Source organism: Capra hircus, chromosome 17 (assembly GCF_001704415.2).
Source record: "Capra hircus breed San Clemente chromosome 17, ASM170441v1, whole genome shotgun sequence".
Classification (NCBI taxonomy): domain Eukaryota; kingdom Metazoa; phylum Chordata; class Mammalia; order Artiodactyla; family Bovidae; genus Capra; species Capra hircus.
The window spans coordinates 69,100,617-69,119,142 of record NC_030824.1 but is presented as its reverse complement, the minus strand read 5'-3'; the positions used below and the strand labels follow the sequence as shown (position 1 = coordinate 69,119,142).

Below are 18,526 nucleotides of genomic sequence, written 5' to 3'. Positions count from 1 at the left end.
TTATTTCAGCTATAAGAACTCCTTTCAACACTTCTTTTATGACAGAACCAGTGCTGATGAACTCCCTCAGCCTCTGTGTGTGAGAAAATCTTTATCTCTCCTTCATTTGTGAATCATAGACTAAAGAAGGAAGGTTTCTCCTGGCACTAAGCTGTGCTGCCACATCGGTGCGGGGACACAGGTGAAGTCAAACTGCCTTTTTCAGCCTCTTCAGTATGTCCAAACGTGTTGATATTGTTTTTGCTCCACTGGAATGCTAAATTGTCTCCTCTGGAAACCTAGGCTTCCACAGAAGCTCCCTCATCTGTGGGGAAAAGTCTAGGTCAGTGTTCTCTGGGTGCTCCCAGACTGCAGTCAAGAGGGGCTAAAACTGATTCACAGATCACTTGAAAGCCACAGCCAGGACCAAGGTCTGCCTTCCTACTGCCTAATGCACAGTGGAAAAGGCTCCTTCTGGGTCCCTTAATGTATGGTGATGGATCCCACAGCTGCCACAAAAACATTTTCATTTGTGGATGGATACAGGATATTTGGCACATAGAGAGGGAAGACAAGAATGAGGGATGTGTTATGTTCATGACTAAGAAAATGTTTTTAACCATGTGAAAATATTTTTGATTGAAATTTTAAAAACAAAAGGAAAAAAAAAGTCACCTAAGTAAGCCTAACTACTTTCTGTGTCCAGTGAGAAAGAAAAGTGTTGGTACAGAGAATTAACGCATTTTATTGTGTTCACTTCAGTGAACAAACATCTCCTATCCTGCCCTACTTGGGCCACTGCCCTACCTTGCTGGCCTTCACACCAAAATTCTTTAAGGCAGACCTTAGTACTGATGCCTCTACATACTGATGCATGCACACCTTTGTCTGTGGTAATACGACCTCTGGCCCCCTTTCCCATCCAATTGTTCTTTGGAAGTTCTTTTATTGAGATAGTACAATCTGTCTCAACCCCTGTGCAGTGTTTCACCCTAAGAACTCTCTCTCCTAGCCTGGATTCTATAACGCTTCTTCCTACTTTTCTAACTACTCAGTCTGTCTCTAACAGTTCCCTAAAACTAGATGTTACCTATGGTCCTGCCTGCCCTGACATCTCTTTTCATTCTCTGTTCAATCTCCTTTAATCATTCCATCCACATTTGTGTGTGTCCCAGTTATTGTCAACTGTCATCCCAGTATGGTTGTTCCCAGACTCAACCTCTCTCCCAAACCCCAATAAATGAATTTCCAGCTATCTTTAGTCTCTGTATGATCTGTCTAACCGTCATGGCTCTTTTAAACAAATAGATCCACCCCTATACCATGCACCTGCAACATATAAAAGCAGTTTTGTAAGATTCACATTATTCACTGCCTTAGATCACTTATTTTCATCTGTTTTGAGTTCTGTGGTGTTTTTTAATCATTATGCATCTTACCATTGATGGCACTGCTTCACTTCTTGGCTTGAAGCTCAACAAAGATGTTCTGGCTGAGTCTACTGATTTGTCTCCCTCAAAACAAATCAAGGTCTTCTGCTGGCCAAGCTGTCTTTGGCTACTGCTAATAATCTTGCCAAGTGTGAGAACCTCTAAATTGATAACACATTTCACTGCTGGTTGACCCTTGAGCAATCAAGACTAAAACCCATCTACACCTTCCTCCAGACACCTGCCTGACCTCTCGTGTTTCTTTTGGGTAGCAATGGCTCTGTTACCCACACTGACTCCAAAGCTAAATAGTCTCAGTCACAGTTGATTCCTCACTAGTCCCTCCTCTTTATATTGTAGTAAAAATATAAGATAATTTACCACCTTAACCATTTTTCAGTTCAGACCAGTCCAGTTGCTCAGTTGTGTCTGACTCTTTGCAACCCTATGAACTGCTACCTAGGTTGGTCATAACTTTCCTTCCAAGGAGTAAGCGTCTTTTAATTTCATGGCTGCAATCACCATCTGCAATGATTTTGGAGCCCCCAAAATAAAGTCTGCCACTGTTTCCCCATCTATTTGCCATGAAGTGATGGAACCAAATGCCATGATCTTTGTTTTCTGAAAGTTAAGCTTTAAGCCAACTTTTATCAAGAGGCTCTTTAGTTCTTCACTTTCTGCCATAAGGGTGGTGCCATCTGCATACTGAGGTTATTGATATTTCTCCTGGCAATCTTGATTCCAGCTTGTGCTTCATCCAGTCCAGCATCTCATGATGTACCCTGCATATAAGTTAAATAAGCAGGGTGACAATATACAGCCTTGATGTACTCCTTTTCCTATTTGGAACCAGTCTGCTGTTCCATGTCCAGTTCTAACTGTTGCTTCCTGTCCTGCATACAGGTTTCTCAAGAGGCAGGTCAGGTGGTCTGGTATTTCCATCTCTTTCAGCATTTTCCACAGTTTGTTGTGATCCACACAGTCAAAGGCTTGGGCATAGTCAATAAACTCTCTTGCTTTTTTGATGATCCAGCAGATGTTGGCAATTTGATCTCTGGTTCCTCTGCCTTTTCTAAAACCAGCTTGAACATCTGGAAGTTCACAGCTCATGTACTGTTGAAGCCTGGCTTGGAGAATTTTGAGCATTACTTTACTAGCGTGTGAGGGGTACAACTGTGTGATAGTTTGATTATTCTTTAGCATTGCCTTTCTTTGGGATTGGAATAAAAACTGACCTTTTTCAGTCTGTTGGCCATTGCTGAGTTTTCCAAATTTGCTGGCATACTGAGTGTAGCACTTTCACAGCATCATCAATTTGAAATAGCTCAACTGGAATGCCATCACCTCCACTAGCTTTATTCGTAGCAATGCTTCCTAAGGCCCACTTGACTTCACATTCCAGGATGTCTGGCTCTAGGTGAATGATCACACCATCGTGATTATCTGGGTTATGAAGATCTTTTTTGTACAGTTCTTCTCTGTATTCTTGCCACCTCTTCTTAATGTCTTCTGGTTCTGTTAGGCTCATACCATTTCTGTCCTTTATTGAACCCATCTTTGCATGAAATGTTCCCTTGGTATCTCTGATTTTCTTGAAGAGATCTCTAGTCTTTTCCATTCTGTTGTTTTCCTCAATTTCTTTGCATTGATCGCTGAGGAAGGCTTTCTTTTCTCTCCTTACTATTCTGTGGAACTCTGCATTCAAATGGATTTATCTTTCCTTTTGCCCTTTGCTTTCCACTTCTCTTCTTTTGACAGCTATTTGTAAGGCCTCCTCAGACAGCCATTTTGCTTTTTTGCATTTCTTTTTCTTGGGGATCCCTATTTCCTGTACAATGTCACGAACCTCCGTCCATAGTTCATCAGGCACTCTGTCTATCAGATCTAGTCCCTTAAGTCTAGTTCTCACTTCCATTTTATAATTATAAGGGATTTGATTTAGGTCATACCTGAATGATCTAGTGGTTTTTCCCAATTTTTTCAATTTAAGTCTGAATTTGCCAATAAGGTGTTCATTTTTTGAGCCACAGTCAGCTCCTGGTCTTGTTTTTGCTGACTGTATAGTCATACTTACCTATTTTTAAGTACGTATATAGTTCAGCAGTGTTATGTATGCTCACACTGTAAAATCTAAAACTGTGTACCCAGTATTCTCTTCCTCTTCCTCCATCCCTTCCTCTCTATAACCTCTAAAATAAATTGCTTCTCAAATCCTGGGAATCCTCAATAGTGACTCTGGAAAGTCATGCCTTAAGATTTAGTGACACAAGGGACCTGACCACAACTTCCGTATGAAAGAGTAATCTCTAAAATGTTCACATTCAATGGCTATCTGGCTATCGTTTGCAGACATCAGCAGAGAGCAAAGCAGCCACATCACCCTTGAGCACTCATTACAAGCTTCTTTATGTTGCACTAAAATCTTTCTCCTTAATTTTTAACACTGATTCTACTTATACTTACCACAGAACAAGGTTAAGCTCTTTCTCTCATGAAATTCCCTCAAACTTTTACAGAGAACATTATATTCTCCAGAATTTTACAAATTCTTTTGACTACTCCTTGTAAAACATAATTTCAGGTCTTCAACATCATCCTGGCTCTGAATTCAGTGCTTCAGTTCATTACTCTCTCTTAAAACATGCAATTGAAAATGAGCTCAATTTCATAGATATGATCTGACCTGGTTGGAAGAGAATGAGATAATCACCTTACATCTTTATAGATACAATTACATTACTATTGCTATTGCTATTGTGATTGCTGTTGAATCCATGATCAATAAAAACCCTAATATCTTTGGATTGGTTTGGCCAATACAAGCCACGTACTTGTCACAAGGGCTTCCCTGGTGGCTCAGATTGTAAAGAGTCTGCCTGCAAACTCTTTACCATGAAATCTACAAACCCAGAGACCCACATTCGATCCCTGGTCAGGAAGTTCCCCTGGAGAAGGAAATGGCAACCGACTCCAGTATTCTTGCCTGGAGAATCCCATGGACAGAGGAGCTTTGCTGACTACAGTCCATGAGGTCACAAAGAGTTAGACACAACTGAGCAACTTCACTTCCTTCCTTACTTACTTGTCATAAAGCTGAAGTAAGAGATTCTTCTTTTTCACTAAATGAATTGTTATTCAGATTTCTGTATCTCAGTAAGGTATAGTAAAATTGAGCAGCTACTGCACATTGGCAATACATATGCACACACTGAAATGTACCTACAAAGCTTTACCTAAAATGTAACGCAGAAGGGCAGAACATTTCAGAGTCTAGTCTATTTCCTGTACTCATATCCAGGGTCAGTTCCAAGATCCACAATTTTCTATCTTCACTACCCTAATTCTGTTACCAACCTCACTGACTCTTTCCAGTCCTCCCACCCGTATGTTAACAGATTATTCTGTTTATAGCACAGAGCTTTTATTGTGGTATTAGTGATTTGCCTCTACTAGTTTCCTAAAGCCAACCAGTAACCACACTGCCATTTGATGATCAGTTCCTTCTCTCTCAAAAGAGCATGATTCCCAGCAGTATTAACTATGCTATAGCCATACAATATATATTAAACATATATATCATACATATCTAATGTACACAAGCATTCTTCCTTATATATAAGAAATCTCTTCACTCTATAGAGCAACTGAACTTTCCTGTTTGATTCCCTCCTACAAATAAGTCTGTCAAGAAATGAGAGAAGATAGTCACTAGGATTTATCACACCAGGTCTAAAAGGCTCTCATCCCAAATTAAGCTGATGACATCTACAATACAAGCCCAAAGTTCTTTTTGTTTTGTACCCTCTGATAAGAAATAAAGTAGTCTTCATACCTGATTTCTACACAACAAGAACCTTTTTGATCAAAATTAAATGCCATGAGGGGTTCGTATAATTCCTCTATATTCCACCTAGGGCAGAATCCTATCCGAAAAATGAGGTTAAGTGCCTGGATAACAACAGTATTTTAAGTCCACATACAGCTTACCTCTGAGAAAGTGTTCTGGGGAAAATAAAGATATCTCTAGTTTTCATTTTCTTAATTAATACAATTAAAGTGTTAGACTAGATAACTGCTAAGTTCCCAACTAGTGATAGCGCTCCATGAGTTTTTCATTCTGAATACTATTAGTTTCTAGGGGGAAAAAAGTCCATATATGTATCTCCAGCAGTTCCCATTAACACACAATTTGGTGAAACCTGAGAACAACTAACTCATTTCAGCTAGAAAAACTGTCAACAAAGCAAAACAGACTGCATGTAGTTAACTAGGACATAAATGAGGACTATAATGAATTTAAGAATATAAAAATGATTAATTCTTTTAAGAGCTGTCATTTAAGTCAGCAAACAATCAAGCAGTGGTACACATCAAATGCTTTCATTATCTTCCAAAGGAAGAATTTTCTTTCAGTTCAGTTCAGTTCAGTCGCTCAGTCATGTCCGACTCTTTGCGACCCCATGAATGGCAGCACGCCAGGCCTCCCTGTCCCTCACCAACTCCTGGAGTTCACTCAGACTCACGTCCATCAAGTCAGTGATGCCATCCAGCCATCTCATCCTCGGTCGTCCCCTTCTCCTCCTGCTCCCTGCAGGGACTCCTGCATCAGAGTCTTTTCCAATGAGTCAGCTCTTCGCATGAGGTGGCCAAAGTACTGGAGCTTCAGCTTTAGCATCATTCCTTCCAAAGAAATCCCAGGGCTGATCTCCTTTAGAATGGACTGGTTGGATCTCCTTGCAGTCCAAGGGACTCTCAAGAGTTTTCTCCAACACCACAGTTCAAATGCATCAATTCTTCGGTGCTCAGCCTTCTTCACAGACCAACTCTCACATCCATACATGACTACTGGAAAAACCACAGCCTTGACTAGACGGACCTTAGTCGGCAAAATAATATCTCTGTTTTTGAATATGCTATCCAGGTTGGTCATAACTTTTCTTCCAAGGAGTACATTAACATAGCAATAGACTCTCAATAATCAGCATCTACTCTTTATTATGCATATCACAAAGTCAAGGCTGGTGACACCATTATTAGAACCACTCTCTCAAGTTTCTTTCAAGAGGGCTGTTTCCAAAATCATGAGTTTATTTTGACCGATGTTTACCCCAAGTAGTGATTCCTAGCCTAAATTATAGAAATGTAAAAATGACTAATGGAAACTGACAGCAGACGAAAATGTCACAGGATCAACTCTCACAGAGAATACAGCATAATCTGGATATACTAAAGTTGGGTGTGAGTTGACTATTACTGGCCAATAAACTCCTTGGAATCAGGGGTTAAATCACACTGAACCTGTTATCATCCACAGCAGTTCAGGCAATACCAGGCACACAGACGGTAGTTTTGAAAGGACTGACTACTGGGTCTAAGCTCAGCAGCCAAGAGATGACTGGAAGAATTGGGGCCAGAGAACACAGATTTATAAAGAAATGCAAGAGCATGAGGGCAGGAAATGGTCAGTGCTGGTCAGAGTTTATGGTCACCACAAAGGCTGATACCCTGGAGCTCCAAATGGGAACAAGGTTCAGAATGCCCTAGAGTTGTGTGGCAAATGGGTTTATGGAAGAAAGACAGTATTCACAAGGAGGTAGGAAGAGGGAGTCTCAGTAGAGATAATAGTACAGATTTTGAAGTTGCTGGCAGCAAGAGAAATGAAGTGCAGAGGGAAGAAACAATGGAGGCCTGAAGGCATAGAGAGAAAACAGGCTGCAGAGAGAGTGCTGCAGACTGACAGCGAGCCAGTGCAGAACTGAGGATGGTGACAGTGAGAGAGGAACAGTCTGGAAGTCTACCCTCCTACCCACTTTCCTGGTGAGTCACTCTCTTTAAGGGCAAGTGCCACTTAAAGAAGTTTGCCCCCAACATACAGGTATGGGAAAAAGCAAAGCTTCATTTAAGATAACGGGAGAGAGGGCACACATGAAAACAGCTGGCATATAAAAACGTTTGATCATCGCACAAGCACAGTGGGAAGGCTAAAGTAAGGCAGTATGGGGTTCATGGACAGGCCTAGGATATACAAACAGACAATAGGGTTAAGTGCAAGGAGAATGAGAAATAAACTGAAAGCATGTCAGAGACAGGAGAAAGGGACTTCTTCATAGACAGCTTTGTTACAGAGGAATGCCAGGTTCCTCAGAGTTTCAGCTGGTTTGAAAATGATAGTAAATACTTCCCCAAAGGTCAGTTAGAATCTATATTGAGCAGCTTCTCAGATTTTTAGTGTGGTGAGTGTTGAGATGTTGGAATGACTAAGAATCTGGAATTTATTGCTTCCCTTAAATTTGTTAGAAATTCTCACAATTCAACCACTGGTAACTTTTGTTTATCAGCAATGAAGGCTGAATAAAATTTGTATTTCAAATTAAAATCTAACTTCCAAAACCATCTTTTACTGAGACTATTAAAATGCACCTGAAGTTGTAAGTTCAGTTTTTGTCTCCTCTATATTTTCAGTCTGGCAAAAAAGCTCAAAGTCTTAATGATTTGGGGAATGAATTAAATATAGACATCACTCAAAACACATCAGAAATAAGAGTCCACAAACCAGCATTCTCCAAACAAGTCCACACTCTTGAAGGAGATGTGAAAGTTTTCATTGTTAGGTATACAGCAAAAATAATTTGATACAGCTTTTTAGCTAAGAAAACAACCACTCAAGAACATAACAAAGGTTGATTACAGTCCAGAACACCAGGCTTCAATATTCAGGTCATTTTGCCTGGCTGGTCTGGTGACCCTTGATTGTTCATGGTTTGAGGCTGTTCACAACCCTAGAAAATAGCGTGGGCCAGGGCGTGGGGCTGGGACTGAGACCAAGGGAGGGGGGTGGGTGGGTACCAGGCTGGGCAGAGCAGACTCTCCTGCACTGCTCAGACCTCCTACCTTCTCCACCTGGTTTCCCACATTTTTCCTTTTTCTAAAGATGCTGATACTAAGAAAAACAAGCACCATTCACAGAGATTCCCGTAGAATATCTTCACTCTTCTATTATACCTGCACAATTTAACTATAATGAATACAACAGAGCTCATTCCCAATCTCCAAGAGAAAGGAATGATGCAGATCTTGTGCCCAGAGCCCTGGTGAATTTTCAGAGGATAAGGATACTTCAGTCTCAACACACAGTGATACCTTGGATCAGAAAGTAGCCTGAGGTCATGCAACTTTCTTCACTTTCCCACCCTCTCTCTCAACCTTCTTTTTGCCCCCTCCTTCTTTCCATGTGTGTATGGACTTATATATGCATTAACTTGCTATTGCTCTTTATTTCTTCCTTTCCTTCTTTCTTGCCTGTATGTCTCAGACCCTACTTAAAAGCCTAGGAGAGGGGGAAAAAAGTTAACTTTTTAACTTCCACCTATTACCACTGTTATGGAAATACCTTCACTCTCCTAGATCTAGTCACATGTTCTAATTTGAACCTGAAAGCAATTTAGGTGTCTGGGTAGGGCTTCTGCATAAGTACTTGAATTGTAAAAATAAATGACGAAGGGATTGAAAAACAATTACTATGGCAGAAAAAGAGAACTCTAGGTATTTTCCTGTGTTAACTCTTTACCTTCTGTTTGCTTAAAATAAAAACAACATTCAGATTTTTCACTATGAAGAACAACTACTTCAGTTTAGTATTATACTGGATTATTTATTTTAGAAAGAGCATACCGGTGGCTCAGTGAGTAAAGAATTCTGCCTGCAATGCAGAAGACATAGATTCGATCTTTGGGTTGGAAAGATCCCCTGGAGAAAGGCATGGCAACCCATTCCAGTATTCTTTCCTGGAGAATCCCATGGACAGAGGAACCTGATGGACTATAGTCCACAGGGTTGCAAAGAGTTGGCCATGACAGAAGTGACTGAGTACGCATGCACATTTATTTTAGAAAGTTTCCTGCAGCTAGTTATCAAAACACCAAAATTATGGAAACAGCCTGACTATATGAAATTGGTCAGTTTAGTTCCGTTGCTCAGTCGTGTCCAACTCTTTGCGACCTCATGAATCACAGCACGCCAGGCCTCCCTGTTCATCACCATCTCCTGGAGTTCACTCAGACTCACGTCCATCGAGTCTGTAAAATATTACTTAGAAACTTGTGCAATTTTAAGATTCAGATGCATGGTATGAAAATCAGTACATCTTTTAAAATAAGACTTTGATTAAAATTATAGTGTGTAAATATGATAAATCAAATTTTATTTGTAATTTTTTTGAAAGTGATAACTTTATCATAAAAAATTCTTGGCATAATTATGTAGAAAGAGTCTATATACTAAGATGTAGAGGTGTTGTAATTCTAATAGAAAATTGTTGACATTCTGTCATAAATTACATACAATAAATTTAAAACTGTAAAGAAGAGAAAAGAAATAATAAAATATTATTGTCTTCTAAAACAGTTAAGTGAGTTGGTTCTGATGTGAGTAAAACTAAGAGTTCTACCACAGCATGAGAACTATGTATGGAAATTTTTTGCATTAATCTTACTTTATTCCTTCTCTTTCTATCTCTTAAAACTCAATAACATTTATCAAGTATGAAGGACAACTAGCAGTCCAAGAAAGATATTAACTAGAGATTGCTTTATGTAGAAAAAATTATCCAAAGAAAATGCACAAAGCCTCCTTGGCTTTCATAATATAAATCACTTAGAACAGGTGTAGTATGTCTAGCAATTAACAGGTCTAATGGATTTCTATTTAGCTGAAAAACAGAATTGGCTGCACTGGAGAACACATCAATAAATACAAATTTGTGTTTGATTTTCTTAAAATACCTCATCCCACTCAAAAGAACTATATGAATATTGCTACATGTTATATGGATTCTCCAACTTACAGAATTTATATTCTAAAAGTTTATCTGTAATTAAGGATTCTGGGACTCAGACCACATTTTCCCACTGAAAAAATTTTACAAAGGGTAGTTAAGCCAATCAGGCCACACCAGAGAACTCTATAAATTTCAAAATTACTGGACCTGGTATGGTTTACTGCAGAATTTTTTTTTCCCCAACTAACCACTTTGTACTACTATTTCTTTGATAAATGCAATAGGGATTCTAAAAATAAAGCTTCTGTCAGATACTCTGCTTTGCCTGTGTCTATGTTCCTTAGTTATCAGAGTAGGCAGAGTAGAGTTGAGTTTAGATGAGGGGCTTTTGCATTTGAAGGGTACAGGAAGTTGGGGCCCTACTAAGGGGCAGCAGTCTTGGAAGGTTCTTTAGTAACTTGCTCCTACTGTGTCTCACAGATACAGGGTGGAGATGTGGACTGTATCTTTCACCAGATTTATCATCTAAAAATGTTTTTCTTTTTTTTAATTAGAAACTGAATAATCATTTTTAATATGAATTTTTTAAATATTTATAAACTCAGAGCTAAATAAATTATAGGTTACTCCTATGTACTTTAGCTACACCCAAAGCTGTGGCAATAATCTGCTCTGTGACTGGACAGCCACAGGCCTCCGCCCACTATAGGGAGAGGATGCAACCAGGAGGTCCTGAAAACCAGCGTTTAATCTAAGCAGAGGGCTGCCTCTAGTTGGAGTCAGCATTTCTCCTCTACTCACAGTCAAGTAGATTTCATTGCTTTGAAAATGTTTAAGCCAAAATCACTGCAGATGGTGATTGCGGCCATGAAGTTAAAAGACGCTTACTCCTTGGAGGGAAAGTTATGACCAACCTAGAGAGCATATTCAAAAGCTGAGACATTATTTTGCCAACAAAGGTCCGTCTAGTCAAGGCTATGGTTTTTCCAATAGTCGTGTATGGATGAGAGTTGGACTGTGAAGAAAGCTGAGCGCCGAAGAATTGATGCGTTTGAATTGTGGTGTTGGAGAAGACTCTTGAGAGTCCCTTGGACTGCAAGATCCAACCAGTCCATTCTAAAGGAGATCAGGCCTGGGTGTTCTTTGGAAGGAATGATGCTAAAGCTGAAACTCCAATACTTTGGCCACCTTATGTGAAGAGTTGACTCACTGGAAAAGACTCTGATGCTGGGAGGGATTGGGAGCAGGAGGAGAAGGGGACGACAGAGGATGACATGGCTGGATGGCATCACCGACTTGATGGATGTGAGTTTAGGTGAACTCCGGGTGTTGGTTATGGACAGGGAGGCCTGGCCTGCTGTGATTCATGGGGTCGCAAAGAGTCAGACATGACTGAGCGACTGAACTGAACTGAACTAAAGCCACAAGTTGTTTTCCTGGATACAAGAAAAGCCACAAGTTGTTTTCTTGGATCCTTTGCAAAAAGCAGGGATAAAATGGGAATTAAATGACTTAATTTCATATGTAAATACTTTTTTATAACCCTATTAATTTGACAGTGTGAAAGAAAAACATAGGGATTCAATATTAGCATTAAATTATCTACTCTATCATTCAGGCCTAATATCATGTACAGTTTATGTTTTTCTTTAAAATTCAGAACTCTATGAGTATGCTTCAATTATGCAGTGCTATAATACCAGTAAAAGATTTTAAATGTATTTTTTTAATGTGCAGATCCAAAAACATGAGACAAATTTCCAGAAATCACTATAGAATCATATTAGAAATCAAGAGTTTCAGATTCTTCCTGTCTCAAATTCAGTCAAGATTTATTCCACTTGCCTGCATAGGTGTTGGCCTTGTTTAGGAGGTCTGTGCATGCGTGCATATCAGCGAAAGCCCGGATTCCTAAGCAGTTGACAGGGTGAAGCTGAGATTCCAAAAATTCACAGCAAGTCTTCTTCACATCCTGTAACTGTAACAGACCAGCCGCTGGGAGAAGTACCTGTAACACAAGTGAGCATGCTTAGCTGACTGGCTAGAAGTTTACTCTTCATTGTGTCTACAGAGAGCTCAGGGATTCAGCCACAGCTCAGTATCTGCACCCAGACCCCAGCATCCCATAGACAAGTAACGTAACCATTATTTGCAAAAAGGATGATGCCTCCTTCCAATCCCCATAATTTCTATGGAATCTTTCAAGGTCTCTTCTTGGTCACAAGAATATAAAAGACATCAGATTATATTAGATTAACAATTCTTTTCATAGAACTAAACAAATGTTCCTTTGAATTTTAAAAACATAAATTATTAGGCTGCTAGGGGATGCTATGGAGAAGGCAACAGCACCCCACTCCAGTACTCTTGCCTGGAAAATCCCATGGATGGAGGAGCCTGGTGGGCTGCAGTCCATGGGGTCGCGAAGAGTCGGACACGACTGAGAGACTTCACTTTCACTTTTCACTTTCATGCATTGGAGAAGAAAATGGCAACCCACTCCAGTGTTCTTGCTTGGACAATCCCAGGGACAGTGGAGCCTGGTGGGCTGCCGTCTATGGGGTCGCACAGAGTTGGACACGACTGAAGCGACTTAGCAACAGGTGGTGCTATGGTTCCATGAAAATGATTTTCTTCCCTTAGAGTAGTCATGAGATTCAGTGATTTGTGAAGGGGTGAGCACAGCGTAATAATACTGGAGTGGCTTGCCATGTCCTCCTCCAGGGGGTCTTCCTAACCCAGGGATTGAACCCAGATCTCCCACATTGCAGGCAGATTCTTTACTGTCTGAGCCACAAGTAAAGCCCACACCAAAGCTTCATCTTTTTGTTATTCCACTAAGTAACACCACAAACTACTTTCCTTAGTGGGGTAGAACAATTTAAAACTCAACAGGCTAAATGTAAGCAACTTCTCTGAAATATACGTGTTAAAAAAGAAAACAAAAGGAGTCATTATCTAATAACTTTTTAATTAATATTTTTATTTCAGTATCTCCATAAGACTCTGTATTAATTAGGTTATTCTTTGGGATTTAGCCAGTGTCTTCACTATAAATATGATATCCAACACAATTCCTTTTCAAATAGGCCAATAATGGAAATATTTTTACTTGTACATAAATTAGTACAATGCTATGTAAAGGACCATATTGGAAAGTCAAATTGGAAAACTTTATAAAAAAGAAGCTGGCAAATCCTTCTATAAAAGCCAAAAAGGTGGGGGGGGGCACTATTAGAACAACAGTCAATTTTAGAAAAGGTAACCTGGGCATATTAGCATAAAAATTAAGTAAGTTCTAAGTTCCTTCAGTAACTGATTTTCACATATTCCAAGCTGCAGCCCAAAATGAAAATGAGAAAAGAGAGTAGTTTTAAATATCCTTCAAAATTTTCCTAAATGTATGCAGTAAGTCCTAAATGTAGAAGAGAAAAAGTGCATCCCTGTCTTTCTGTAATACAAACTGCTTTATTTTCTTAAAGGAACCATGGCAGCTTTAACTCTCCGAGCTAAAAACTGTGTGTGTGTCCACATACACAGTCAAATAGTCATGAATTAAGGATGAAGAGGACGACTTTTTGTGTTTTTCAATTCAACTCCACCAACTAAATAACTTTTCTCTGAAAATTATGAGAACAGTATCTGGTGATAATGCCTTTTCTTTCTGAATAGGAGAAATAAAGTACAAAAACTCTGTTTATACTCAAATCTTTTCCATAATATGGACAGTGTGCTTCATTATGTTATGGGAATAAATCTCCATGGAAGGCTGACAATTTGCAAACTGGAGTTTTTCTACACTGGTATAATTATGCTCTGAAGCAACGTAAAGTACATTGCATGATGCTTAACTGGATGGCCATTTAATTCAGCAAATACATATATTAAGAAAGTGGTCTTCTGTGTAAAATTCAATCTCTGTGAAACTTGTAAAAATGGTAATGATCACCCATCTAATCAGCATTTTCCCAGAGACAACACAGTGTAATATAGTATAAGGCAAACTGCTTTGTAATACAGAAGACAGGAATCCTTGAGGGGGAGAGCAGGCAAGTAGAAGCAAGTTCACCCACACATTATTGGTGAGTGTGTACCCTGGTTCAATTTCCATGAAGAGCAATCTGTATATTTAATCAAAATTACAAATGCACATATCCTCCAATACAGCAATTTAACCTACAGATACACTGAAGAAAGAAAGTGAAGTTGCTCAGTCGTGTCCGACTCTTTGCGACCCCGTGGACTATAGCCGACCAGGCTCCTCTGTCCGTAGAACTTTCCAGGCAAGAGTACTGGATTGGGTTGTCATTTCCTTCTTCAGGGATCTTCCTGACCCAGGGATCGAACCCGGGTCTCCCACATTGCAGACAGACGCTTTACCATCTGAGCCACCAGGGAAGCACAGATACACTAACCACTAACATAAGCACAAAAGCTCACACGTACGCACAACATTCATTACAGTATTATTATGGGTAATAGCAGAAGTTATAAAAAAGCCTAAATACCCACCATAAGGAGATTGGTTAAACACTGGTGTTCATCCATTCGATGGAACACTCTGTATACAATAATGAGAAAGCTATATGAATAGGACAATTTCTAAGATATATTCTTACATGAAAAAAAATCAGCAGCTGGTGGATATTATGCTAACATACATGTTTCCCAGGTGGCTCACTGGTAAAGAATCCAGCTGCCAATGCAGGAGATGCAGGTTGGATCCCTGGGTTGGGAAGATCCCTTGGAAGAGGAAATGGCAATCCACTCCAGTATTCTTGCTGGGAAAATTCCATGCTGAGAGGAGCCTGTCAGGCTATAGTCCATGGGATTGCAAAGAGTCAGATGCAATTGAACACACAAACATACACGGTAACCTATACATATCCACTCACATTTATACATGTATCTATATAAAAAAAGCAGCTATAGTAGACTTTTAAAAACTTATTTTGCTTCCCTAATTTCAACTTCATGACTACCAAGTCTAGACCTATCCAACAGGAGACTGAAGCTCATAAAACTGTTGAATTCCAGATCTGGAAAGGATATAATAAGTCATGTAGGCCAGGGATATAAAAGTTACCTTAATTGTTGCCCACATGGCTAGAAATTCACTTGGAGTTATTATGGTGACAATACACACCATAAATGTTAGTTAAATGTAGAATATAAATTTATGTATTTTCCTTTTATCAATAAATCCTTCAAACTGCCTCAGTTTTATGATACAATTTTACTAGGACTAAACTTCAATAGAGAAGCAAAAATCAAAGCAGAAAAGGAAAGATATAGCCATTTGAATGCAGAGTTTCAAAGAATAGCAAGGAGAGATAAGAAAGCCTTCCCCATTGATCAGTGCAAAGAAATTGAGGAAAACAACAGAATGGGAAAGACTAGAGATATCTTCAAGAAAATCAGAGATACCAAGGGAACATTTCATGCAAAGATGGGCTCGATAAAGGACAGAAATGGTACAGACCTAACAGAAGCAGAAGATATTAAGAAGAGGTGGCAAGGATATACAGAAGAACTGTACAAGAAAGATCTTCATGACCAAGATAATTACGATGGTGTGATCACTCACCTAGAGCCAGACATCCTGGAATGTGAAGTCAGGTGGGCCTTAGGAAGCATCACTATGAACAAAGCTAGTGGAGGTGATGGCATTCCAGTTGAGCTATTTCAAATCCTAAAAGATGATGCTGTCAAAGTGTTGCACTCAATATGCCAGCAAATTTGGAAAACTCAGCAGTGGCCATAGGACTGGACGAGGTCAGTTTTCATTCCAACCCCAAAGAAAGGCAATGCCAAAGAATGCTCAAACTACTGCACAATTATACTCATCTCACATGCTAGTAAAGTAATGCTCAAGATTCTCCAAGCCAGGCTTCAACAGTACATGAACTGTGAACTTCCAGATGTTCAAGCTGGTTTCAGAAAAGGCAGGAACCAGAGACCAAATTGCCAACATCTGCTGGATCATCAAAAAAGCAAGAGAGTTCCATAAAAATATTTACTTCTGCTTTATTGACTATTCCAAAACTTGACGTGTGGATCACAAAAAACTGTAGAAAATTCTGAGAGAGATGGGAATACCAGACCACCTGACCTGCCTCTTGAGAAACCTGTATGCAGGACAGGAAGCAACAGTTAGAACTGGACATGGAACAAATAAGAAAAGGTTCCAAATAAGAAAAGGAGTATGTCAAGGCTATATACTGTCACCCTGTTTATTTAACTTATATGCAGAGTACATCATGAGAAATGCTGGGCTGGATGAAGCACAAGCTGGAATCAAGATTGCCGGGAGAAATATCAATAACCTCAGATATGCAGATGATACCACCTTTATGGCAAAAGTGAAGAACTAAAGAGCCTCTTGATGAAAGTGAAAGAGGAGAATGAACAAGTTGGCTTAAAGCTCAACATACAGAAAACTAAGATCATGGCATTTGGTTCCATCACTTCATGGCAAATAGATGGGGAAACAGCAGAAACAGTGACAGGACTTTATTTTGGGGGGGGCTCCAAATCACTGCAGATGGTGACTGCAGCCATGAAATTAAAAGACACTTACTCCTTGGAAGGAAAGTTATGACAAACCTAGACAGCATATTAAAAAGCAGGGACATTACTTTGCCAACAAAGGTCCATCTAGTCAAGGCTATGGTTTTTCCAGTAGTTTGGATGTGAGAGTTGGACTATAAAGAAAGCTGAGTGCCAATGAATTGATGCTTTTGAACTATGGTTTTGGAGAAGACTCTTGAGAGTCCACTGGACAGCAAAGAGATCCAACCAGTTCATCCTAAAGGTAATCAGTCATGAATATTCATTGGAAGGACTGATGCTGAACCTGAAACTCCAATACTTTCTGCATCTGATGCGAAGAGCCCACTCTTTCGAAAAGACCCTGATGCTGGGAAAGACTGAAGGCGGGAAGGGAAGGGGACGACAGAGGATGAGATGGTTGCATGGCATCACCGACTCAATGGACATGAGTTTGAGTGGACTCTGGGAGCTGGTGATGGACAGGGAGGCCTGGGGTGCTACAGTTCATGGGGTCACAAAGAATTGGACAACTAAAACTTCAATAGCTCATAATTATTAAATTAATCATATACAGCTTCAAAAACAATTATTAATAACAACTGGCTCAGGTTTACTAACATGATCCCTGGTGACCATCAGTCACTTATGATGAAAACAGGAAAAGTGACCAGCTAAAAAACCAACCAAACAAAACACACTCAACTTACAGATGCCATAACCCACAATGGGAATCAAACAGCTGGCTGTCTCTGAGCTGGATGCTTTGGGATTAAGTCAAATCAACCCTCCTAATTTGTCTGATGAAGAATCTTAATCCTAGAGAGGCCAAAAGATCTGACCAAGTTCCACAGCCTGTCAAAAGACAGCTAGTGCGTGCTGTAATTGCTTAGTCGCCAAATCATGTCTCTTTGTAATCCCATGGACTGTAGCCAGCCAGTCTTCTTTGTCAATGGGATTTTCCAGGCAAGAATACTGGAGTGAGTTGCCATTTCCTCCTACAGGGGATCTTCCCACCTCAGGAATCGAACTTGCATCTCCTGCATTGGCAGACAGGGTCTCTACCTCTGCGCCATCTGGGAACAGGGATATATTCAAATTCACTAACTCTTTGGTCTAGTGTTCTTTCCACTACCTTCATACCCATCTGTAAGTATGAAGTGCTTGTCTAATTTCTAAATCTGCAATATTACACTTTTTTGTAAAATAAAGACGAAGGGCTTCCCTGGTAGCTCAGTGGTAAAGAACCTGCCTGCCAATGCAGGGGATGTGGGTTTGATCCTTGGACTGGGAAAATCCCCTGGAGAAGGAAATGGCAACGTATTCTATTATTCTTGCCTGGGAAATCCCATGGACAGGGAAGCCTGGCAGACTATAGTCCATAGTGCTGCAAAAGTATAGGACACAACCACAACAACAATAAAGATGACAATCACTTCAATTGCATTCTTGCAGTTGCTTCCATTTACTGAGTAATTACTATGTCAGGCACTTGAAAGGCCAACAACATCTCACTGAAATGCTATGTGAGTAGCTGCCAGCAGAAAGCTTCTTAGAACTTCCTGAAATTGGTTTTGTTGTGTTTTTTTCAAATTTTTAACTTGTGGTTGGTTGAATCAGCAGATGTGGAACCTGAAGATATGGAGGGCCCACTGAATTAAAAGAGATGAATAGCTAATGACTAGGACATTTGTTCCTAATATATTTAGTGTTAAAAAATCTAATTTTTAAAGTCCCCTTTTTGTAAGCACACATATACATGATCACAAAGACAGTACTAGAGGAATAGTCC

General features: G+C 39.8%; 1 protein-coding gene across 2 annotated transcripts in view; it reads right to left on the bottom strand.

The window, feature by feature from the left end:
• The window catches only part of KLHL2 (kelch like family member 2), a 161,852-nt gene that overhangs the window by 61,029 nt on the left and 82,297 nt on the right, over positions 1-18,526 (bottom strand). For both annotated transcript variants that reach the window (XM_018061632.1, XM_018061633.1), the window contains one exon: positions 12,031-12,193. In XM_018061632.1, the coding sequence (XP_017917121.1) occupies positions 12,031-12,193 (163 nt within the window). The remainder of the gene's footprint in view (positions 1-12,030; positions 12,194-18,526) is intronic.